The sequence below is a fragment of the Neolamprologus brichardi genome, chromosome 1 (assembly GCF_056152115.1).
Source record: "Neolamprologus brichardi isolate AB-2024 chromosome 1, ASM5615211v1, whole genome shotgun sequence".
Taxonomy (NCBI): Eukaryota; Metazoa; Chordata; class Actinopteri; order Cichliformes; family Cichlidae; genus Neolamprologus; species Neolamprologus brichardi.
The window spans coordinates 27,606,986-27,630,821 of NC_142104.1; the positions used below are offsets into that span (position 1 = coordinate 27,606,986).

The 23,836-nt window shown below is 42.2% G+C and overlaps 1 protein-coding gene across 1 annotated transcript in view; it reads right to left on the reverse strand.

Annotated features, from left to right (window-relative positions):
- fbn1 (fibrillin 1) overlaps positions 1 to 23,836 on the reverse strand; it is a 62,101-nt gene that overhangs the window by 19,024 nt on the left and 19,241 nt on the right. Inside the window, exons 11-40 of the mRNA XM_006793915.3 lie at positions 23,440 to 23,640; positions 22,847 to 22,999; positions 22,649 to 22,768; positions 22,438 to 22,563; positions 22,097 to 22,219; positions 21,087 to 21,209; positions 18,872 to 19,024; positions 18,314 to 18,367; positions 18,093 to 18,218; positions 17,882 to 18,007; positions 17,674 to 17,793; positions 17,175 to 17,312; positions 17,018 to 17,068; positions 16,792 to 16,917; positions 16,476 to 16,703; positions 16,256 to 16,381; positions 14,916 to 15,044; positions 13,763 to 13,888; positions 13,376 to 13,501; positions 13,163 to 13,285; positions 12,479 to 12,604; positions 11,787 to 11,912; positions 6,431 to 6,553; positions 6,089 to 6,211; positions 5,861 to 5,986; positions 3,210 to 3,332; positions 2,883 to 3,005; positions 2,591 to 2,758; positions 580 to 648; positions 342 to 467 (exon numbers count right to left, since the gene is read on the reverse strand). Coding sequence (XP_006793978.2) covers positions 342 to 467; positions 580 to 648; positions 2,591 to 2,758; positions 2,883 to 3,005; positions 3,210 to 3,332; positions 5,861 to 5,986; positions 6,089 to 6,211; positions 6,431 to 6,553; positions 11,787 to 11,912; positions 12,479 to 12,604; positions 13,163 to 13,285; positions 13,376 to 13,501; positions 13,763 to 13,888; positions 14,916 to 15,044; positions 16,256 to 16,381; positions 16,476 to 16,703; positions 16,792 to 16,917; positions 17,018 to 17,068; positions 17,175 to 17,312; positions 17,674 to 17,793; positions 17,882 to 18,007; positions 18,093 to 18,218; positions 18,314 to 18,367; positions 18,872 to 19,024; positions 21,087 to 21,209; positions 22,097 to 22,219; positions 22,438 to 22,563; positions 22,649 to 22,768; positions 22,847 to 22,999; positions 23,440 to 23,640 — 3,831 coding nt within the window. The remainder of the gene's footprint in view (positions 1 to 341; positions 468 to 579; positions 649 to 2,590; positions 2,759 to 2,882; positions 3,006 to 3,209; positions 3,333 to 5,860; positions 5,987 to 6,088; positions 6,212 to 6,430; positions 6,554 to 11,786; positions 11,913 to 12,478; positions 12,605 to 13,162; positions 13,286 to 13,375; positions 13,502 to 13,762; positions 13,889 to 14,915; positions 15,045 to 16,255; positions 16,382 to 16,475; positions 16,704 to 16,791; positions 16,918 to 17,017; positions 17,069 to 17,174; positions 17,313 to 17,673; positions 17,794 to 17,881; positions 18,008 to 18,092; positions 18,219 to 18,313; positions 18,368 to 18,871; positions 19,025 to 21,086; positions 21,210 to 22,096; positions 22,220 to 22,437; positions 22,564 to 22,648; positions 22,769 to 22,846; positions 23,000 to 23,439; positions 23,641 to 23,836) is intronic.

Consider the following 23,836-nt stretch of genomic DNA (forward strand, 5'->3'; position numbering starts at 1 on the left):
CCAAGGAAAGAGTCGACCACATCAGAGCCTCGCTCCTCTGGACACAGTTAGCGCTCTCAGCTGTCTCATCATTCTGGCTGAGCTTTGCTGGGTTAGCAACAAACGGGAACTAGAGCAGACACTTATTGAGCTGCAGTGTTGTCTATGGGACAACAGGGTCCAATATTTTCTTTGCCTTTTTGCTCCCAGTGCTTCTTTCTCTCTCTTTCTCTCTCCATGTGTCACTGAAAGAACATCTCCACGGCTGGACTCAATTTCCTCCCCAGTGAAATGTCCCAGGGCCAGATCTGGAGATGGATGGGTCACCTGTTTGTTCATTTGTTCATGTGTGTGCTTAATACCTTCACAAACTCTGGTGTCCAGGTTGAGGGCAAAGCCTCTTGAACATTCACAGTGGAAACTACCAAACGTGTTGATGCACCGTCCTCCCTGGCATAAGCCGGGCAATTCCTGACACTCATCGATGTCTGTGGGAGAGAGAAAGGGAAAACTCAGCACCACTGCGGGCTGGTGTTTCTGTAAGTATACCCAGGGGCGACCTCAAAAACAAAAAAAGGCATAATAGCATGTTGCTACAACCTTCCAAGATGACAGTGATGGGGTTTGGTCTGAAGCCTTCCCCTCCAGGACACAGAGTCTTGTACTGAGCTGTAACACAAAACACAGAAACGAATTACAAGCCTGCATCAAGGGTGTGCGTTATAGCAGAATTTGCCAGTAATTGCGATGAATCGAGGTGCCTGAAAAAGCCATTTTTAGTCATGCACTTGTTTCCTTTCGTTTTCTGTCGTGCTTTTTCTGATCTCAGCGTTAGCCACAGAGCCCAGAGGACCGGACATGACTGCAGCTACTCAGAATTACAAAGCGAAAAGAAAAAGGTTTTGTTCTTGTCACAGAAGCAAACAGTTCCCTGAGCTGAAAAGGATGAGTCATTCCCTGTAATGTTTTAAAACATCTGTTGGCAATTTCCAAATAAGTTGCACAAAGCTGTCTCATTTTTACCAGCAACAGCAATTACAGTAAACACACTAATCGCATGGCAAGAGAAGCCAGCATGTGAGTCTGCATGTAAGCAGAGCAGCTAGTTTGCACCTTAAGACTCCTGATGTACTCTGGTATATTAATATATTTTGATCTTGGATATGATTTTTCATATTAGTTTACAGATGCCCTTAATTTGAGGAAATTAAGGTTTGGTTTAAGGAAATTAAGGTCTGTTTTGTTTACCCTGCAGCAAATAGATGGATTTGACAGGGTTATTGATTAAACATAAACACCAAATCTTTTTCTTTCCTCTACATTCAAATCTAATTTCTAAACCACAATTCAAAACAGCCAACAGCTAACAAGCCAACCCATCCCACCAACAAGAATACAGGGTGAAAAGTCAAGCCAACAAGGAACTGTCAAAAATTGCATTTCCAGGAGTGACCAGGGTGCAAAAGCTTAAGAGCGTAAGAGCATATATAAAAATGTTTACATCCTGGAGAGGTGGAGGTATGCACAAGAGAGAAGAGGAGTCAGTAGAAGCAAGGTGGAAAGGTGAACATGCAGTAGAGTAGAGGTAGTGAAGGTAGGTGAGTTTAATACCTGGGGTCAGGCATCCAAACAAATGTGTACACAAGAGAGGTGAAGAAGGGAGCGCACGCAGGGTGGAAACCATGTCAGGGATGATTTGTGACAGAAGGATAGCAGCAAGAATGAAAGGGAAACTTTATAAGATGGTAAATCAGAGGGTCCAGCTCAGGTTGAGCAGTTTTCAGACAAAGTCAGTAAGGGATAGTGGAGATACTGGACAAAGGATGCTGAGTATGAAGCTGCAGGGAGGATGAAAAGAGGAAGACCACAGAGATGTTTCATGGATGTAGGGTTGGTATAACAAAGGAGGATGCTAGGGATAGGGTGAGATGGAGGCAGATGAGCTGCTGTAATGACCCCTAAAGGGGGCAGCTGAAAGAAGAAGAAGACATCCTGGTACAAAGAATGGTGTTGCGATCCATAGCTAATCTATCCCTTATGCCTTATCCCATAACTGTAGTTTGACTGTGAGGTGTGTTTCACCTTTGCTCTGCTTATGGATTTGGAGACTCATAGAACACTTTTTAATCCATTTATCTGACAAATGACATGTATTGGTTTATGCACAACTGTAGCCTACTTGATAAATCCTAGCATTCTGTCTGTCTGCAATGATCTTGCTATTAATTAGCAGGTACTATATCTGTGTGATGCACCTATGCAACCCGCTGCATGGTTCCAATTTTATCATGCCATCATTCATCAGATCTTTGTGTTGCCTGCCTACAGCTGAAATGAACAAAAATGTTGAATCGTGGACATTTTTATCAAAGTAAGTAATGCTAGCGATAAATTACCTTCTCATGTACTATCACAAGCCACTGAGTACATCAGCTCCAAAAAGAGACGCTAAGGTTAGCTAACTATGCACTGTATTTGGGCTATAGACGCTGTGGCTTCCTGGAGGTGCGTCACGCACGAGTATTTCTTGCTAGAGTAGACATTCCTCGCAGTTGAACTGAAAACAAAAAGTACATAATGTGTGGTTACAAGGGATGATGTGATGACTCACTTGAGTTTACAGGCGGGCATAATTCACATGGATTTCCCCAGCCCTTGCCCATGGAGCAGCAACAGGACGCTTTGGAGACGCCAACTCCAATCTCATTGGAGCAGTCCAAATTTTCAGATGCGTCTCCTCGCAAACGAACATCTCGAAAGCAACTACCAGAGCGAGTGTCTACACACAAACGCACACGTAAACAGACACAGATTTTCAGCTATGTTGGTTAAGCCTTTTCTTTGCAATTAGTTATAGAACAAGCTAAGAACAGTTTTAAATATGTTTAGTGTTGCAGTCTCACCTACACAGCCCACTCGAGTGGGATTGAGTTCAAAGTCTGGTGGGCAGTTACAATGGTAGCTTCCAGGGATATTAACGCACACTCCATTAATGCAGATGGTCGGGTCTGCACATTCATTGATATCTGAGAAAGAAAAAGTAAATTTTTTATATATAAATGATCGCTTTCAATTTTTTGGCCAATACAAAAGCAACTGGATGGATCACAGAATATGAAAGCTCTTATCTTTACATGTGTGCTGCATTTCTTTTGCACTTGTATATATTTCCCCTGTTTGCTGAGGCCTAAACACAGGAACACCATGGAGGGGAGCTGGACTAGTCTTACCTGTGCAGTTGCCTCCACTTCTGTCCAGTTCATAACCAATGCTACATTTACATCTGAAAAGTCCCGGGATATTCTGGCACTGTCCGTTGACACAGATGTCAGCAAAGGTACATTCGTCTATGTCTGTGAAAAAGAGAGATAAAGAGCGAGCCAGCTGTGAGTGATTAGTGGATCATGAGATCACGGTGGAAAACTGGCAGTGGGCTTTAGGAAGCGAAGGCCACTCACCTCTGCTACAGAATGACAGCTCTAGACATACTCAGACAGACATACGCACACATACACTATCAGAACTGTAGCCAAGGTTATGAAATTGTGCTCTTCCACATCATTACACTCTGCACAAGTCATTACTGTCCAGCTCCGACTGAGCTGATGGAGGGAGGACTGGACAGGTTATTTCAGGATGTTTGACACATCAGTGCAGTCTGGTCTTTCAATTGAATCCTGCAGTGCATTATCACTGCACTCAGCATTTATCTGCAACAAGTTATAAATGTGTTCATACGCAGCTTACAAGAAATCTTAAAAAGAAGTTAATATTTTATTCAGAATTTGAGTAAATAGAATACATCCCAATCAAAACATCCTAAAAAAGAGCCTGCAGTTGAGATTCCCACATATGGCAAATCTGAATCATATGTCAGTATATTATGAAGGTAGGAATCCAGAATTTATACAGTTGTGGTCAGAAGCTGACTTATATTCATCATTGGCATGAGTGTCATCGTAATTTTGGACTTTTAATGATTTCATGGAACTGTTGTTCTTCCAGTATGAAATGACTGTATAGCACACATCTTTAATGTCTTTAAAAAACAATAACTGGTTTCACTGGTTTAAATTGTTTTGGGATTTACTCTAATCCGCAGAGGTGTTTTAAAAAAAATATACATACACTCACTCATATCTTTTAATGAGTGGTGCTGAAGGTTCTACCATGTCTTTTAAATTGGCATATTATCTTCTGTTTAGTGATTGTAATTTATACAACCGGTAGTTTCCGGTAGTTGCCAGCATAAAAAGCATTTGTTTGACACTGCTCATTTAAAACTGAGAAAAATGGGAAAGTGCAAGCAATTCAGTGAAGATGTAAAAGGGAGAACTGCAGATTTACACAAGTTGCGAAGGTCTCTTGAAGCCATTTCTAAACAAGTGCAGACTCTAAGATTATCAGTTCAAACAACTGTATGCAAGTTATTCTGATTTGTCACCACTTCTGTAACTTGTAAATTGGTTAGTATTTCAAGAACAACCTGGGAACTTCCCCGGCTCAAGTGTGTCATGAACTGGAAACTGTTGAAACACCAGTGTCACTGCCTTCTGGAGAAAAATCTTTAAGCTTTTTGGCCGTAATGGTAAGAGGTATGTTTGGAAGAGTAAAGGCTTTCAAACCTAAGAAAACAGCTGTTAAGCATGGTGGTGGTAGCGTAATGCTCATACTCCGGAGATGTTTTGCCAGCAATGGTACTGGTATGCTGCACAAAGTGGTGGAATAATGAAGAAGCTGGACTACAACAGCTAGACCGTTGAAAGTTGGACACAATGGTATCTTTCAACACAACAATGATCTTGAACATAAATCCAAACTGGTTTTGGAATGACTAAAGCAGGCTGACATTAGGCTTCTGGAATGTCTTTCCCAAAGCCCCGACCTCCTCTTTATTGGAAATATATGGACTACACTTAAAAGTCAAGAATGTGCCAACCAATTAAAATGAACTCTTCCAATTTTTGACAAGCATCTGGTCAAGTTGCAACTTGCTAAGAGACATTTAACAAGATATTAGTGGGGGTCTATGTATAAGGTCTTGGGTCTGTATGTATAAGTTTGGTCCTGTGTGTATTAGAAAAACAAAAAAGTAAATTGAAAATTGTGCACCGAATTCTTGCTTGGGTGTTTAAAGGTGTACGCTGTACAATCATTCCACCCTGGCAAAAGAACCGTTCAACAAAATCGTCAAAAGCTCAAAATTACAATTTATGCCTACGATGAGTAAAATTCTGTCCACAGCTGTATGTTGTGTAAGCAACACTCAAGCACTAATTTTAAGAATAAGACTGTTTTTAGAGCAGCCTTTCATTACAACTCTAATATGTAGCCTTTTTATGCTACGAGGAATTACACTGTAAGCAGGAAATAATGTTTGGACCGGTTTTTTCAAAGAATTTCTTCCACCCAGTTCATTTTTTTCTCCATCACAAAGCTTAGATACAACCTTTAACCAAATTGTAGCAGTTGCACAACTGACATTCACTCCTGAGTCGGATAAACATCTCGTAGTTACAAGCTCGCATGCTGTGATGTGTGCTTCAAGTTTCAGAAGCGTGATGTTGAAACACTAAATTATCAAGCAAATGTGAACAGAAAATCAAGGCGAGTTCCACTGCTATTGTCAGTCCTTCAAAATGTTCTCACAGCCTAAATCACATTAATGCTCAGCATATTGTGCTCTTTGATGTCCAAACATCCATATAATTAGTAGGCAGCATCTGTTTAGATCTGCTATTTCCATAAACAGGAAAACAAAACAAACAAATAGCACCGGGCGATTTTTGGGTTTTGTTTTTTGAAGCTGTCAACATAATTTAGGATGCGGGCACCCATTCAAATCCTGGGAACTATGATAGTCTGTGTTGTATTGCCTTACCCTCACAGGCCTTGCCGTCAGAAGTGGTGATGAAGCCCATGTCACATTCACAGCGGAAGCCTCCTGGCAGATTCAGACAGTGGCCGTTTTCACACAGGTTGCCGTTCTCTGCGCACTCATCGCTATCTGCAGTCACACACCCACACAGAGTCAGTAAGCACAAAACACATTCGTGGATCTTTTAAAGGGCTGAAGTGTGGATTAAGAAACTGATTTTGTATGTGTGACCTGAGCAAGAGAATCCATCTCCAGAGAATCCATCCTTGCACACGCATCGATAAGAGCCCATGGTGTTGAGACAGTCAGCATTGTTGCTGCACATATGTGTCCCGTTTGAGCATTCGTCCAGGTCTGAAACACAACAAACGATTACATTCCTGCAAACGTAAACGAATTCATCCAAATATTGAGGATAAGCCTTGCAGTGTTAAATCAATATCAAAGTAAAGACGATAGCCAAAAGCACAGGTTTGCTTTTCGCAATTGCCCATCTCATACACAAGCTCATTCATTTCAGATGGTTCGTGTATTTTTACCATTTACTTGCGCATTCCAGGCCATCAGCCTTACCTGTACATTTGAGACCACTGCCAATCCACCCCGGAGCACAACTACACTTGAAACTGCCGGCCGTGTTGGTACAGGTTGCATGTCTATCGCAATTATGGGCTCCGATTTCACACTCATTGATATCTGACAAAGAGAGAACGAGAAACAACATAAAGAAAAATAGACGCAGGTCTGATGGTCCAATGATTAAGGTCTGCTTTCTCATTCCAGTGGGGTTCTTGGCGCTGTAGAGTGAGTTGATGCTTGGTTTGATTTGTATAAAGATAGCAGCAGGAGAAGAGAGGGCTAAGTCTTTCTGGCTCACTGTCTCTGTATTTCAGAGCACAAGGCAACGAGGCATTCTCATGATCTCTGATACTAATGGCCTTGCTACAAAGGTTTAATGAGCGCAGCAAGTCTCTGGATTTTCGTCATTCAAGTGTGTCCCGAGAGCTGTAAAACGGCTAAGAGGTGGAACGAAGGCCTAACGCTGAGGCCTTGTTCTGTCTGCACCGTCTGAACTAGTCCTCGCAGGTTATTTTAGGCAAAGATACCTCCTTTTACCCACAGACTTTGCACCTCTAATGTGAAGCTTCTGGAACAGCACATTACGACCCCCGCCCCCCCTTTAATGTTCATGTTTGGGTTTCTCACCGCCCCAGATGTCAAGTGTGGAAATTTAATCTTTCCAAAACATAATTCCTTTAAATGTGATGTGGTAAAAGTGTGACGTGCCAACTCTACAAATAAACATTCCTTCACAGCAAAACCATGACAATAATATCTCCCCACCAATGAAATATTCGGGGTACTTAAATCTATTCTCTGAATGTACAGACCTACTGTTTGCCACTCAAGATTCTAATAAATGAGCAATAAAAATTAATGGGAGCAATTAGTGAATATTATTAAAATCTGCCCTGCCCATAAAGTTGATTAAATCCTGTGGGGTGGAACCAATAAGGATCTCTTTGAGTGTGGCTGTAGCCTCACTCAAAGACTGAGGCCTGAGCTAGAGGTGGAGCTTTAATAGCAAGAGCGTGCAAGTTGGTTAGTTCACGTTCCCTTCATGTACTTCAAGGGAAACCATGCTGAGTACTCAAGATTTTACGACCTATCAGGGAATGAGACACACTCCTCTCTGCGTGTGTCTGTCTTTGTGAGGGTAGTAATTCAAGACGCAGTCAATTAGAGATTAGCGCTGCTGGTTTACAGTCTTCCTAAGGACAGGGTATGGCATATTTTCATTACATTTGATTACAAGGTTAATATGAGGGCTTGCGGCGAACGAATCTCCCTGGATTACAGGCAAAACTAATGATCAGCTCCTCCAAGCCTTTGATGAAAGAAAGAACACAAACACACACACACACAATGCAAACAAAGATTGCTGCATGTGAGAAGCGTGTCATTGGTCAAAAAAGAGGGCTGAATTAACTAGGACAGCGGTCCCCAACCTTTTTTGCGCCACGGACCGGTTTATGCCCGACATTATTTTCACGGACCGGCCTTTAAGGTGTCGCGGATAAATACAACAAAATAAAACTAGTACCGGTACCGAAAAAAAGAAGATTTATTCATAACACACGGGAAAAGACCCAGGAAAAAATTTCACGCCTGAGCCTCAACTCTCGCAGCCCGGTACCAAACGACTCACGGACCGGTACCAGTCCGAGGCCCAGGGGTTGGGGACCGCTGAACTAGGACAGTGTTTGACAGATGAAAAAAATGGACACCAAAAGTTGAGAATTACACATTTGCCTATACATGACTGCTTAGCTGGCTGTTAGTGTGTTTGCATGCCTGACTGCCAGTTTATCTGAGTGTCCTCTTGTCTCGTTTTATTCCAACATGTTTTGACCACTGTCAAGCATTTACCATTTATGTATTTGCCATATTAACGTGCCGCATTCTCTTAATACTTAATACTGCATTTGAAGGATCTGCCTGTACTTTATGTACCACCACTAACATGTTTTTGAAGCCTTTTTACTGTTTTAATCACCATGATCTACTAGTCAAATAATCAAAGCAAGAGTATAAGGGAATCATTACAAAGACAAATATTATCATGTTAAAAAATAAGAGTCGTGAAAAACTAAAACTAAACTAAAGCCAGCGTGGAATAATGATGCCAAAACAGAAGTACCAGTGACAAAAGTGCCATCCATCATCGGCTGTTTGAAGCTGCGTCAGACATACACAGTACAAAAGACAGAGCCCATGAAGTCTTTGGGAAAGTGTTTACCCAAGTCAAAGAGCACATGATCGGAGGGGTGTTTTTTCTCATAGATATCTATGCAATCAGAAGCTTTTTTGCAACCAGGAGAGTCTGCCCCTGCTGGTCATTAAAAATAATGCAGCTCTATTCTTATTTTCCCTTTTTTAGACCCCAAACCCATCATTTATACATTCAAAAGCACATAAATCTAAAGAAACCCCAGCGGTAACATTCGTTCTCAAGGTACCACATTCACAAACTTGGGTGTTCATGTTGGCCAGCCGCCCAGCAGGGCGGCGACAACTCCCCATGAGCCTTTTACAGCTGAAGGGTAAAAACCTCCACATCAACACTGGCACAGGAGCAGAAGAAGCCAAAACATAAAGCGAAACCAGAGTTTTCGTCATAGTACAAAACATGGAAATAGTTTCCAGGTTGGAAAATGAAGCCAATGTGGAAGTGCCTTAAACCTGCACTCTATCTGAAGGAGACGGTGATACCTGTGGTTGAGGGGAAAAAAGAAACATTTCCAGTCCTAAAGGGAAAACAATGTTCCAGCTTGACCTCTTTAAAGACTTGAGATTACGGACTCAGTCACTGATTTTGACTTAAAAAATGAATAAAAGATTATTTTCCTAAAATGTAGGATTACCTGTGGAAAGAAACTCCTAATAACTTCTCAATAACTTCCTTTTATTTTTGTTTTTGTTATTACTGCTCACCAAGATAGTGACAGATACTCTCATCTTTTCAAGTTGATACACCTTATTTATTTTATACCCTATTTCTAAATCTATTTGAACCATAAACCATAGAATCTCTGAGCTCCTGGGGTGGCTGTGGTTCAGGAGGTACCAACTGGAAGACTAGTTGCGCCTACTCCAGGCTGTGTGCTGAAGTTTCCTTGAGCAAGTTACTGAATCTCGATTTGCCTCATCCATGAGCATGAGTGTGCGTGAATGTTAAGAGAAGGTGATTATATAGAAAATAGTGTTTGTATGAATATGTGTTATTAATCTCTGGCTCTCTTCCACAGCATCTTTTTTCCTGTCTTCCTTCTCTCAACCCAACTGGTTGAATTAGATGGCCCCGCCCCTCCCTGAGCCTGGTTCTCCCAGAGCTTCCTTCCTGTTAAAAGGGAGTTTTTCCTTCCCACTGTCACCAAAGTGCTTGTTCATAGGAGGCCGTATGATCGTTGGGTTTTTCTCTGTATGTATTATTGTAGGGTCTACCTTACAATATAAAGCTCCTTGAGGCGACTGTTGTTCTGATTTGGCGCTGTATAAATAAAATTGAATTGAATATTGTGTGACTGAGTGAATGAGGCTTGTAGTAAAAAGCATTTTGAGTGTTCAGTTAGATAAGAAAAGCACTAAGTACCAATCTAACCTTTATCACTCAAACTGAAAAAAGCACAAACTGAAATTGTGGCTGCATCCATTTTGCTAGCATGCAGCCCATGTTTAATGACCATAAGCATTAGCCAGCAAAAGCTGCTGGTCATACCATACATGGTTAATAACGCGATTAGATTGGGAATTCAAATATAGCCAATCTGACCTTTCGGCTGCAGTAGTAAAAACTGACCAAGGGTTCACACTGATTCTTTGGAATCTAAGTTCTCACTTTCAAATGACAGATAGTGTAACTTGTTATTGTCAACGTTGCATGGTCTTGCTTCAACACATTGTTAAAGCAAGAATTGTTTCATTGTTTTGTCATTTAGCTGAGAGACGATAAAGACAACAGACCATAAATTCTGATAATGATCACCCCTTTAAGATGCTTCCATGCTTGTAAACTCTACCAATACATCTCCACCCAGGCCCCAACTTTCCAATACACATGTAGAGACGCAAAAGTGCTTGAGCGTACGCTCAAGATACTCACACCCTGCCCCTGAGTTCTCAATGTTGTGGAATAAAAACAGAAATAATTCTTGTGGGAGCCACATAAACAGCTGGATCATATCTGGGCTTTAGAGCACCACTCACTCATTAACACTCGCACACACAGACACACACACACACGCGCAAGAAGGTTTAGTCCCTGCATGCCAACAAGGTCGCATGAGGCAGTTGAACAATAGCAACCAATTTTTTGTGAATTTCATTGTCCAAATTTTTTTATTTGGTGGAGACCTTTTTCCAAAGAAAGAGTAGCAGGTTTTGTTTCTTGTGTATAAGAAGACATCATGCCTGTCCGAGAGGAATTAGCATCTCGATTCCCTGGTCTGGGGCTGAAATTCCAAAGCTGTGAATCAGAACCGGCTGCTTTTGCTACAACCTCGGGGAAAACAAGGAAAATACTGTATGAACATTTAAATGGGATTAGAATGAGCAGGAGTTATGTGTTTGCAAGTGTGCGTGTGGAGAAGGTGGAGGTGTAACAGCTCAGAAAAACCTGTTTATTTGCGTCTGAAGAAAATGCACTGCTGCTGCTGCTGCTGCTGAGTGTGTTAGATTAAAAGAAATCACCGGCCAAAGTCACAACTAGCCTTCGACCGCACACTTTTTAAGTAGCCTCATAAATCAAGACTTAATTTTTTCTAGACGAGAGGCGAGTCCAAACTAGCAAAAGACTCTAGCGGACGGACCGACATTGTATTTATGTGTTCTGGAGACGTTACAGGTGATTACGCGCTGCCGAACTCTTCCAACCATCACGTAATGTTTAACTGACCCTAATGAAAGAGCAACAAAAGAATAAACAAAGGTGCAAAATGATGCATGCATTAGATGGAAGACGGTGACCTCACTGCTCCTGCTGCTGTTAACGATGCTGCATGTTTGTCTGCACACGTGAGTGTGTGTGTGTGTGTGTGAGCGTGTTTCTTATCAACTCAGACAGCAGCTTTCGAATGGTGATGAGTAATGTTAGAGCTGCTTCGGGTTAGACAGGCATTCTCCTTGGGTCTTCTCATTTCTGACCTCTCTTCAACTTGTTTTCACTGCTGCTGTTTAACAACGTCTCTCTCTCTCTCTCACACACACACACACACACACAAACACACACACTCACACTCTTTCCACACTGATTAATTAGTAGCTGGCTCCGACTGACTCACCGTTCTTTCACTTCTGTTCATTTCCCCCACAGTTAGAGCATTTTGGTTTGGTGGGTTTTTGTATGCTTGTGCGTGCTTGTTTCACTCACCTGTGCAGCCCGTGGTTCCCTTGCGTACAGAGTAGCCCAGGTCGCAGTGACAAATGAAGGATCCCTTGGTGTTCTCGCAGTTCCCGCTCAGACAGATGTTCGGGTTTAACTCGCATTCATCCACATCTATGAGGTGAGGTAAGAACAGAGCGATGCCATTTAAAAAAATTAAAATCAAGAACTTGCTTAAAATGAATACAATAAAGGAAAGGTTTATGGCAGTTAATCGAGATGAATTCGCTTTTGTATGTTCAGCCAGACAAAAATATGGTTTTAAATAAGCTATAACATGGGTGTTAGGAAAGCACAAAAAATGACATCATGAGCTACACTGAGGCTTTAAAACATTTACTTTAAATAAATACAGCAATAACAGTCAGCTTGTGCCGATCCATTTAGAAGTCGGTTCTTTGTTTTCTCACTCAGTGGTACCAGACGTCTAAATGTCACACATTCCTCCGGCTAACACAATGTTCAATATTTTATAAATCAACAACAGCACTTGCCCCGTTCTCTCATGCACAGACTCATTGGTCTGAGTCATTTAAGACTTATTCTCATGACTCATATCTTGGATAACCCTGAAGATGCTCATTATGTAGTTTCAGTAAATGCGAGAATCCCCTGGATCTAATAAGCGCAGAGCTACAATTGCAGTGTTTTATTTGGGCTATAAAAAGAACGTCCGTTACCCAGGCAGGTCTTCATATCCTCGGATGACATGAAGCCATCAAAGCACAGACACTGATAAGTCCCTGGTGTGTTTGTACACTGGCCCCCGTCACAGATGTCTGGGCTTTCTTCACACTCATCGATATCTGCAGATTGGAGAAAGCAGAAAGGAAATAGGAATAGAAAAGAGAGGGACAAGAGGGAAAGAAAAAAAAACATATTTTAAAGCTAGGTATGCAAACAATGAGGGAAAAGCACACATCAGCTTCAAAGAGGAAGTCAGGACTGAATTTACTTTGTCTCTCATAAATAAACAAGTTCAATTCAGGACAGCACTTCTGCAAGAAACTGAACAGTTCTCTCCAATTAACCCCTCTATTGCCTGGATCTCTGTCTGTAAATCCATCTCTGTTAATTAAAGGAATAAGCATCACAAGAGTGAGTCAATAAGCAGCGCCTGAAACCTGCACTCATTCTCCAAAAAGAGCTTCTTTGAAGCAAAAGAAATTCTGGCACCATAACCCGGCTCAGTGTGAGCTTTCTTTAAACATGTGCCAGCCAAGTCCCAGCCATGTCTTTGTATTGTACATGCAGGCTTTTTGATGTAAACACAAAAATTAAGGGTATTTTCTTTACATTTTGCATGCAGTGTACAAAAAATGCCAACTGTAAGACAACGACAGACGGGTAACGCAGCTACTCACCAGTACAGCTCCTTAGATCGGGCATCAGGGCGTACCCAGATTGGCAGCTACATTCATAGCTCCCCTCTGAGTTGGTGCAGAAAGTCTCACAGCCACCGTTCTCAATGGTACACTCGTCAATGTCTAAGCGGCAGACAAAACACACATCCTGTTGGCAAAAATCGTAATAAAATCTATTCTTTAAAACACAGTCACGTGACAGTCAGAACATACCGACGCACTCCAGTCTGTTCTCAGTAGATTTGTATCCTGTGTCGCAGGAACACTGGTACCGGCCGATCATATTCACGCACTGACCATGCTTGCACAGCCTGTCGCTCAACTCACATTCATTGATGTCTGTAAAGACAAAAAAACATCATATTAGTTCATTTCTCAACGACTGCAAGAATGTCAGCATATAGGAGAGCACATTGGCCCAGAGTTCACGTCTGCCCGTCTATCTAAGGACACAAACGCTCTCTAATGAGCCCACACACAGCATGATCCAAGTCAATCCAAGAATCCAAAGAAAATACAGTAGAAAGGGCCTAATGTGCAGTGATCAATGAAGGGAGAAAAACAGGAAAGAGGAAGAGACTCTTCTCTCTCAACACTCACCTAAACAGGCCGATCCATCGGGGGCGATCTCGTGTCCCTCCGGACACACGCACTGGAAGCTGCCCTCTGTGTTTATGCACTCACCTCCTCGACACAACAACGGGTTTCTCTCACACTCATCGATGTCTGGGGATGGCAGAACACACAGTAGACACAATGATGCAAGTACAGCCATTCAGCGCTAGCCATCGGCAATCGAGGCAACACTAGTCTGTGCACATGTTTGCTTCACCATAGAAACCCACCGGACTGACAACTTCAGAAGTTCTGTTTCCATTTTAACAAAGACTGTGGGACTGGCAGTCACAAAGTACTTGTTATATCTCTGTCAATATAACGACATGATTACGTTATTTCAGTCAGCCTTCAAACCCATTCAGTGCCACCAGTTTATGATTGTAGTTCTGCCCACATTATTTCCACTTCCAGCTGCTTTTTTGCCACAGCAGTAAATTCTGCTTTGCCAATTTCTGGCTAATTACGGCTCTTCACCGACAAAATTATTGAGTCTCGCCATTTTGTTTGTATGACTTTTCCAAGATATTTAATCAAACGGCATCAAAAGGCTGACCAGAACAGAAATAGACCATTTTTTCACTAGAGTATTAGAACTTGAAGCTTCAAATAAAATTCATTTTGGTTGGGCAGCTGATTGTGTGCGGGTCCTTCGCGTGCAGGTCAAGTATAGCATGTAATAAAGAGCTATTATTTTTACGATTTTATGGACCAGCTTTGTCAAGCAGTTGTGCCCAGACTAGATGCTTTCAACACCCCGCGGGGACAGAAATTAAGTGAACTAAACTTTCATTTCATTTAGATTACATCATCTTCTTCAACAGTGAGGTCCTGGTCTGGCATACAAGCCTAGGCACCTCATCCAGAGATTATGACCCATGGGGGGAACGTGAAGGAGTTGGCAGGCCGTCACTATACTTTTCAACCTGGCTGTGCTGCACTCAGACATTGTCCCTTTAACAGGGTATATGAGAGAGCTGTTAAAGACATCAAATTGCTCAGCTTTGTCCTGACAGATGAAATGATTTCATATGAAAGCATGTCGTCTCTGCATGTTACTGAACCGGATCATATGAAGATGAGGGGGTTTGCATAGTCTGAATCCTCAGGTACTGCTGTGTGGGGATTCAGTGCTCACCCATGCAGTTTTTCATCATCATGAAGCCACTCTCGTATCCTTCAAAGCACTCGCACTCAAAATCTCCAGGCGTGTTCATGCAGGTGCCCGGTCCGCACAGGTCCGGTGAGATGCGGCACTCATCGATGTCTATAAGAAAGGAACAGAACAATGCAGCAAGTTAGATATTATCCATAAAACTGCACTAACATTCACGAGTAAAGAGAGCATATTTAATGTATTTATTTATCGTAATATAAGTAAGCTAAAGGTCTGATCCCTTTTGAGTTGAATCCACATTTCGAAACACTTAACTCAAACCATTTGGGCTGGGATTTCTCTCATATGGGGTTAAAGGGTCCCAGATATCATTTACTCAGTCTGGGCCTATAAATTATTTCAGAATAACGAAATAGAACTTAAAGGCATTTAAACCTAAAGTGATGTGTGCACATTTTTATCAGTGTTGCAATGTAGCTAACCAGACTGCAAGGACCGGCTCCAACAAGTCCCCAAAGCTAGCCAGACTCCCATTAGACTGAATGAGATGAATGGAGGCAATGTCTTTGCAGCACTTTGTTGTAATTAGTGCTGGCAGAGGGATTCAGAGAAAGTGGAACTGATGAAGGATGGTTAGACTTGCAGAGACATAATGGAGCAGCTGACATACTCCAGTCAAAAATAGAATTTTAATTGTAGCTAAAGATTATTTTCATTACAGATTAGCTGTCAAAAATGTTCAGTAGATCATTCTTTCATATATGTGAGAAATACTGAAACAAGCTGATCAGTGTGTGACCAGAGCCCATCAAGTAATCCATTAAGAAACTATCTAAGAGTTTATTTTACAATGAGGAGGAGATGTTGCTCTTAAGTAATGGGTATTGCTTGTGGAAGCCAGCTGAGGGGCAGCCAATCAGAAGAAAGCAGAACACTTAAATAAGCAAATGACCTACAGATGCTCGCTGTTTAAATATAGAGGTTGAATCAGAGGTTGAATATCACATAAATAAGCTGCTTTAATGGACCTAAACTACAGGGTGGGCCATTTATATGGATACACCGTAATAACATGGGAATGGTTGGTGATATTAAAGTCCTGTTTGTGGCACATTAGTATATGTGAGGGGGCAAACTCCTCAAAATGGGTGGTGACCATGGTGGCCATTTAGAAGTCGGCCATCTTGGATACAACTTTTGTTTTTTAAATAGGAAGAGGGCCAAGTGACACATCAGACTTATTGGTAATGTCACAAGGCCCACCCTGTATAAACTACAATAGTAATAAATTAAGAAGCAAAAAATATTTGCTTTCATGCCTTAACCAAATGATATGACCAATCGGCTTCAGTTCTACTCACCAGTACAATTCCTCTCATCAGAGTCCAGCGCATAGCCGTTATCACAGCGACAACGAAAGCTACCAATAGTGTTTCTGCACCTCCCATTGGAGCACAGCGTGCTTATCATCCTGCATTCGTTTATATCTGAGGTGCAGAACAGAGAGATTAAAGACACAGGTGACAGGTAGTTGATGCAACAACCAATAGCAGTCTTTGCTCTTTGTGAACAGTGCCACACCTTTAAGGAAGGGCCTGCCGTTAATGAAGTCACCCCTGTGCGAGAAGCCTCGGCCCCGAGGACAGAGCTGGTTAAATTCCGGAGTGCCTTTTTCCGGGCATTCATCGCATTCAGGGCCCCAGGCCACACCCACTGAGCAGCAGCAGGCATCTACACGGTGCCGCCCCGGGATAGGAGTCCCACAGCGCTCATCCTCATGAGTGAGGTAGCACTGCTCCGTGCGCAGGTCTGGATGTCACAAACACACATTTAACATGTATTTGATATAAGACTACGACGCGCTATAGATTGCACAAGTATAAAGGACAGCTACTACCGATGCACATCCTGCCACTCATGTCAACAGTCATTCCTGGAGGACACTGGCAGAAAAAGGAGCCCGGTGTGTTGACGCATTTGCCATTGATGCACACTCCAGGAAATACCTGACACTCATCCACGTCTGAAGGTAAGCAGAGAAAAAAAGCATCATCAATCTGAACATTACAGGAACAAGAGTGGACGTCTGATTTTCCAGAACCCAGCATCAAAGCAGCACTTACCCTCACAGACGTTTCCTTTGACTCTAGCAAAGCCTCTACTGCAGATTGGATCTAAACAAAGAAGGGCACATAACACGTTCCAAATCAATGAAGTCATCGGTTAAAATAAAAACTATATAACATAAACTCATATCTAAAAAAATCAGCGATTGTCCACCTTTTTCACATTTGGCACAGGGGCTGTTCCAGGCTTCTCCCAGTGTGGCACAGCAGTGGGATTTCAGTGTGGCCCCGTTGATGTTGACCTCACACCGATCATTGATCATCTTCAGCCAGCAAGTGCTCTTAATAGTCTCTGGTTGATCAAACAGACCTCAGAGTTACTAGACAATCAGTTTACATGAAGTAACTTGGATTTGGCTTTACATACAGTATGATACAGTGCATAATATCGTTTACATTCAATTAATCTCCTTTGATCGTTGGAAAAAAAGGAATGTGCTGATTGGCTTGCAAGCGGTGGCGTAGCACTAATTTAGGGGGCGATGCATTGGGTTAAGGTTCAGCAAAAGTGAAGCAAATTTTCATTTTTCATCTATAATGATCTAATTATAATTGGTAGGACTGAATCAATCCATACTACAGTGTACCTTTTTAAAACACACAAAAAAACTTGGCCATAAAATCTATTGGTAATGTATTGGTATAATACTTACCTATGCACTCCAGCCCGGTGCTGTCCAGGGAGCTACCCGCTGAACACAAGCACACAAAGGACCCTTGGCTGTTCACACAATCCCCATTTATACAAGGGCTAGACTCACACTCATTGACATCTGTGGGACACAAAAATGAGACAACAAATCTGAGACACGGCAGATGCAGCTACACTGCGCCGCACAAGGGAATGAAGGGGTCTCTGACCCTCGCAGACGTCTGTCTCGGGATCAAAGCGAAATCCCGTCGAACACTGGCAGGAGAAACTCCCCGGCGTGTTCCGGCACTGACCATTTTCGCAGAGCAGCCGGTTCATCAGACACTCATCGATATCTGAAATCACAGACAGGGACGCGTGACGACACTGGCTTTTGAGATCGAGGCTGTAAACAAGGATATTACAGAACAGTCCACCCACCAACGCAGCTTTTCCCTGTCAGGTCTACTTCAAAACCTTCATTGCAGGTGCATTTATACGTCCTCAGCATGTTCTCACATACTCCGTTCTGACAGATGTCAGGGTCGAGGGCACACTCATTAATATCTGCAAAAACAATAAACCGCTGAACATATCTGCAGGAACAAAAACCAACAACTTGGTTTCAAGGTTGTCAGGTTTGAGCTTATGTATTACATTACCTCGTCCATCACCGGTCGTTCCGATGCCAGTGGGGCACAGAGCCAGGAACTCGGCTACAAACACACACACCACAGTTTGCTTGAAAAAAGCAGCAACAACAGCAACAGAAGTAATATCACATTTGCCAAAAGCCATTTAATACCATGTCATTATCCATTTACACGCTTTCTCATTTAGCCTAGATGTGTACAAAACAGGCTCTTACTGTGGTGCAGCTCTGGCATCTTTTGATACCGAAACCTTAATTGGCACAACTAATGAGAAGTGACTGGATTATGTGTGTGTGTGTGTGTGTGTGGTTGTGGACACGGGTTTGTGTGTGTGTGTTTGGTGGCTGTCAGTGTTTCCAAACTGCGGGAATCACCGTCAAACAACTTAACTTCATATTTTTGTGAAATCTAAGCTGGCATGCGGAGGAGATGCAGTGTTTCGTTTGGTCATCCTCACATGGTGTGTTTTGAATTATGCGCAAACTGTGTCTGTCTGCGTTTGCATCTGTCAAGCAGCAGGAGGTGGTTCTATATGTGTAAAGGTTGGGGCAATTTGAATAGCCGTACCAGAGCTTTGTGGTGGGCACGGTTGGCAGGGCTCTCCGTAGGCGTATTCTGTGCTGGCACAGCAGCACTCCGACTTGGTCACAGCCCCAAAGAGAGGCTTAACACACTGCCCTCGCTTGTAGCCGCCGTAACACGTACTGCGCATGTGCGTGTCTGTTTGAAACAAAAACAAGACAGACAGCGTGTGTGTGAGAAACCGAGATGAGGAAAGAGATCTCGAAAGAGACCGAAGACCAAGCAAAAGAGAGAGAGCGAGAGAAAGGGAGGAAAGAGGCCGCAGCTCCGTAAACAACAACACTGGCAAAACAAATGGTCGTTCTCTTTTCACAATAGCCAGGGATTTGAGGAATTCTCTTGCACTGATATCATTCTGACAAATGTTCACATAGACCAAACAACAGCGTTTTGACATTTCTCACACAAAGAGATATCATTTATGAAAATGCAAAACAAATCTTTCAAAGGGCTCCTCCGTGGGACCGGAGCAGAAGGAGGGACAGAAAGTTCTTTGAGTGCTGATCAACATGTGCTCAATAACTGCAGCAGCACAGGTTGATGGTAAAGGTTAATATGACGTGAATACTCTCTGCTTTATCACGTTCATCTTTGCTGAATTTTAGCACAGAATGGGAAAAAATATGTACGCTTGCTGGTAAACATCTGTAGACAGTTGTGGGATGAACCCATCTTACAAGTATGTTCAGTCTGTGCTTTCAGGTGCTTCGAAAAGTGGAACAAACGCTTTCATCGCCGGCTTGTCCTTTGTTGGTTAAAACGGTCACATGTACTGAAGTCTTCGCCAAAGCACTTTAAGTTCTTTTACTTATTTCCTTCTTAATGTGCTGGTTGTTCCTATTAAATATGAACAAATTTTCAAATATTGACATCATGGTATGTACAAGTAATCAAAAGCAAATTTTCAGTCTGCTCTAAACAGTTTCAGACAATGTTTTCTGTTCTTGGACTTGTGCAGTACAAAGTCTGGAGCCAACCATCATTTTTCATATTTTTCTTACAAAGAGCCAGATTTCTTGTGTTTTTTTCAAGTCTTCTTGAGCAGTAGTTGTCCAGTCTTAATGGAGGTCTTACAGAGATTTCTTTGAACATTGGCTTCTTTTTCACTCTACACTCCTGTTTATGTGTTGTTTTCTTTTGTTTGGTTTGGAGATAAAGTATCTGAATTTCAGGAGCGGGACCTCCAAACACGCTCCTTCCAATTCTTATCTATATATGATCCCCCAGTTCGACAAGGTTTTCGTGCCCCAGCCTCCCTCCCCTTTTCGATTCTTTCACTTCTTCACCTCTATGTAGTACATGGGGATCTGCCAGGCCCGGGAGCCGCCGCCAGTCCCCCTTCGAAAAACCGAAACCGCAGCTCCAGGACGTGGGCCCAGCGAGTGAAAAGGCACATACGAAATAAAAAATGCACCTCAAGGGTTGAACCAGCGTTGTGTCTACACATAACAGACAACTTAGCAAAGAGACAATTTTAAAGTGTATCTTTATGCACCTTGTTACTAGCAGTCTATCAAATATACAATCTACAAAAAATGTGAAAGATAGTAAAGTTTAATGGGTATAAAACTGTTATTCTTCACCAACAAGGTGATTTCCATATATAGCCAAGCACTTTTCATATCTTGGTATGCTGTGCAGATGTTCTTAGAAACCTGAGGAAGTGTATGAACTTTCCTCAGAAACAACTTCAGTGAAAAGGTGGCTTTCAAGAAGTCATTATTGAGGAATGGGTACAGGTATGCCAAATTACACAAGAACTGGACCAAAAATCTGTAGCAACGGGTATTTGGGAGTGATGAGTACAAATTTGAAACTTTAGGTTTTTTGGTTCATCGGTAAGTACAAACGTCAAGAGGTACAACAGTCATGGATTGGCCTCCCAAGTGCCCGGACCTCAACGCTGTTGAAACAGTGTGGGATCATCTTGACAGAGTACAGTCCAAAAGGTAGAAGAACTTTGAAAGAAGAGCTTTGAATGTCCTTCAAGAAGCCCAGAGAACTATTCCTGGAGATTACTCAAAGAGATTACAAGAAAGCTAAATAAGAGAGTTCAGGCTGTGTTGAAGAATAAAGACGGTCACACCAAATATTGACTTATTAGAATTGTACAAACTCGAGTTTTTGCTTTATTTTTAAAAAAAGGTGGGATTATTCTTGAGTCTTGATCACGCAATTCACTCTAGTTCCATGTACTCACCAACGCAGACCCGTCCATCCAGGCCCACTGCCATCCCAGCCATACACTCACAGCGGAAGGATCCCTCAGTGTTGACACAGTGGCCGTTCATGCACATGCCCGGAGTCTCACATTCATCGATGTCTACAAATAGAGACAAGAAAAAACAATATCTATATCAAACTATATACCTTTCTCTTCACAATATTAAGAAGTAAGAAGATAAAACAGATGGAAATAAATAACTGATTAAAAAATTGCAGCCACAACTCCTAAAATTTCAACTTTGACTCCAGCTAAGAAAACGTTCTCTGTTCTCTTTGTTTTCTCACTGTGTTACAATAATTACGATAACGAGCATACACCGTGATAAAGCATGCATGCTGAAGTCTGTGTTTATGTACGTATGTGTATGATGTGTATGTGTGTGTTCTGTTTGGGTGTCTTGGAGGACAGACAGACTGCGGAGAGAGACAATGAGATCCCAGGGCCCCTTCAGACTACACATTTCATTAATGGCTGCATACATCAGCACATTTCAGCCGCACTCTACTCTCCTGTTTATTTATTCTGTAATGACTTAACCAGGTCAGTGTCTCTGAAATCAAACGTCTGTGTCTGAGACCATGAAACTCTAGTTGCCATCTAAGGTTCGATATAGCTTCTGATGTTGGCATATACAATAGTTGTTGGCTATTACAGCATATTAAAGCACGTAACAAGAAAAAGCCAAATCGTTTTTTCTTCTTTGCACTCAACAAGTTTAGGGCGGCCTGTCTGCTGAAATCTCAAAACAGGCGGGTCCCAACTATCCAACTATGTCCAACTGGCGTGCAAGGAAGCAAAGGGATTTTTCCAAGGCTTTTTAGGGGGATTTTTTTGCCCTGTGTGTTAAGAGTCATATAACAGAGCTATTAACATGCCAGAGAGGTAGTCATCCTCCAAGCTAGGCGAAAATGCAGTCAAGAGAATATCTTACTCAAAATGCATTCTGCTGATGCTTCACTTTGTGGGCTTTTGGACAAACGTACCTACACACATGCGTCCGCTGGTGTCGAGATAGAACCCAGGTTTACAGATGCATCTGAAGCTCCCATCTTCATTGATGCACAGTCCATTGAGGCACATGTTCCTGATCAGACACTCATCCAGGTCTGTGGACAAAGAGAAACTAAATGATTTACCCTAGTTTACTCTAGTAACACTAGAGGTTTACTCTAGTAATAATTATTTTCAGTGATTGTGCATGATTTCACCCATTATGGTTCATGCTTCCACCACCTCTAACATATCCATGGTCCATTTGTCATAAATACTAAAGGAATCTCTACTCCATAGAGTAGTAAGTGACCAACATGAGAAGTTAACAGACCTTGACAGTTTTTGCCATCTTGAGAAATTTCAAATCCAGCATTGCAGACACAGTGGAAGCTGCCTTCAGTGTTCACACAGCGGCCATTGTTGCAAATACGACCATTGGCCACACACTCGTCCAGATCTGGCAGGGAAAAAAGAAACAGGTAGCACAATAAACATACACACTCTTAAAGTGCGCATATGTTGCATGTATGTAAATGTGTAACCTCGGCACTCGGTTCTGGTTGAGGTCGACTGGAATCCAGCAGGACACTGACAGATGTAAGATCCGTCTGTGTTCACGCATTCTCCGTGCGCGCATGGGTTCTTCTCGCATTCGTTATCATCTGGAAAGCAAGCATGAAATTTAACAGCCAAACGCATGCACCTTGAGTTTCGTGTTAAGAAAACTCGTCAGAACTCACCGATGCACTCTCCCCTTCTGTCCAGCCTGAAGCCCATGTTGCACTCGCAGCGATATCCAACGCCTGGCGTGGGGATACATCTGCCATTCAGGCAGAGGTTACGAAAGGCCTGGCACATGTTGGTGATATTCTGGGTTTGGATAATTACGGGACCTGATAGAACAAAATCACGCGAGCGTTTCGTCAATAAAACGTGAGGTAATATAACGAAAAATCTTATTTTTGTTTTGTTCGACATCTTAATTTACAGGAAGTGTAGCCAACACACCTGTTTCTGCCATATTGCACATGTAGTTTTACATTGCCAGATAAATCTGAACACTACATTAGCACAGTATAATAGTTGTGCAAAACAGTTGTGTTGGAATTTTTAAAGCCAAAGATTTTGGACATGTTTAATAGAACTCTAAATACTACTATGCAGTTGTGTAAGGATGGTTTCTTTGAGAAAGGACACTCACTGCCATTAATTTTTTAGTTCAACGGTACCGGTTGTTTGTATATCAAAAGTTGGACGTTGATGGCAACCCAAGATCAATTGCAGGTTGAACATGCAAACATGAAGCAATCACGGGCAGAAAGCTGGGACATACCTGGCCTAGGTATAGGTATAGGCTCTACAGGTGGTCTAGGATAATCAGGCTGCACAGGTTGGACAGGGACCTTGATTGGAATTTGAGGAATGTCAGGTCCAGGATATGGAACTGGGTAGATGCTGGGTATGTCAGGGCTCCCTGGGACACGATCAGGTATCGGTGCACTGGGTATCTGAATGCACAGTTTCTGGTGCTCTTCTATAACAAGCATATTTGAAAAACAGATAGAGGTTAGCGCTGAATTGTCTAGTGTGTGTGCGAATATGTGTGTACAAGTGAGTTTGTATGTTAACTTGCATTTTATTCTTTGTAAAGTTTGTTTTTGTTGTTTTCATTGTAAATCTCCATAGATTCTTACACATTTATTACATTTTTATTAAGAGCACTGATTTTG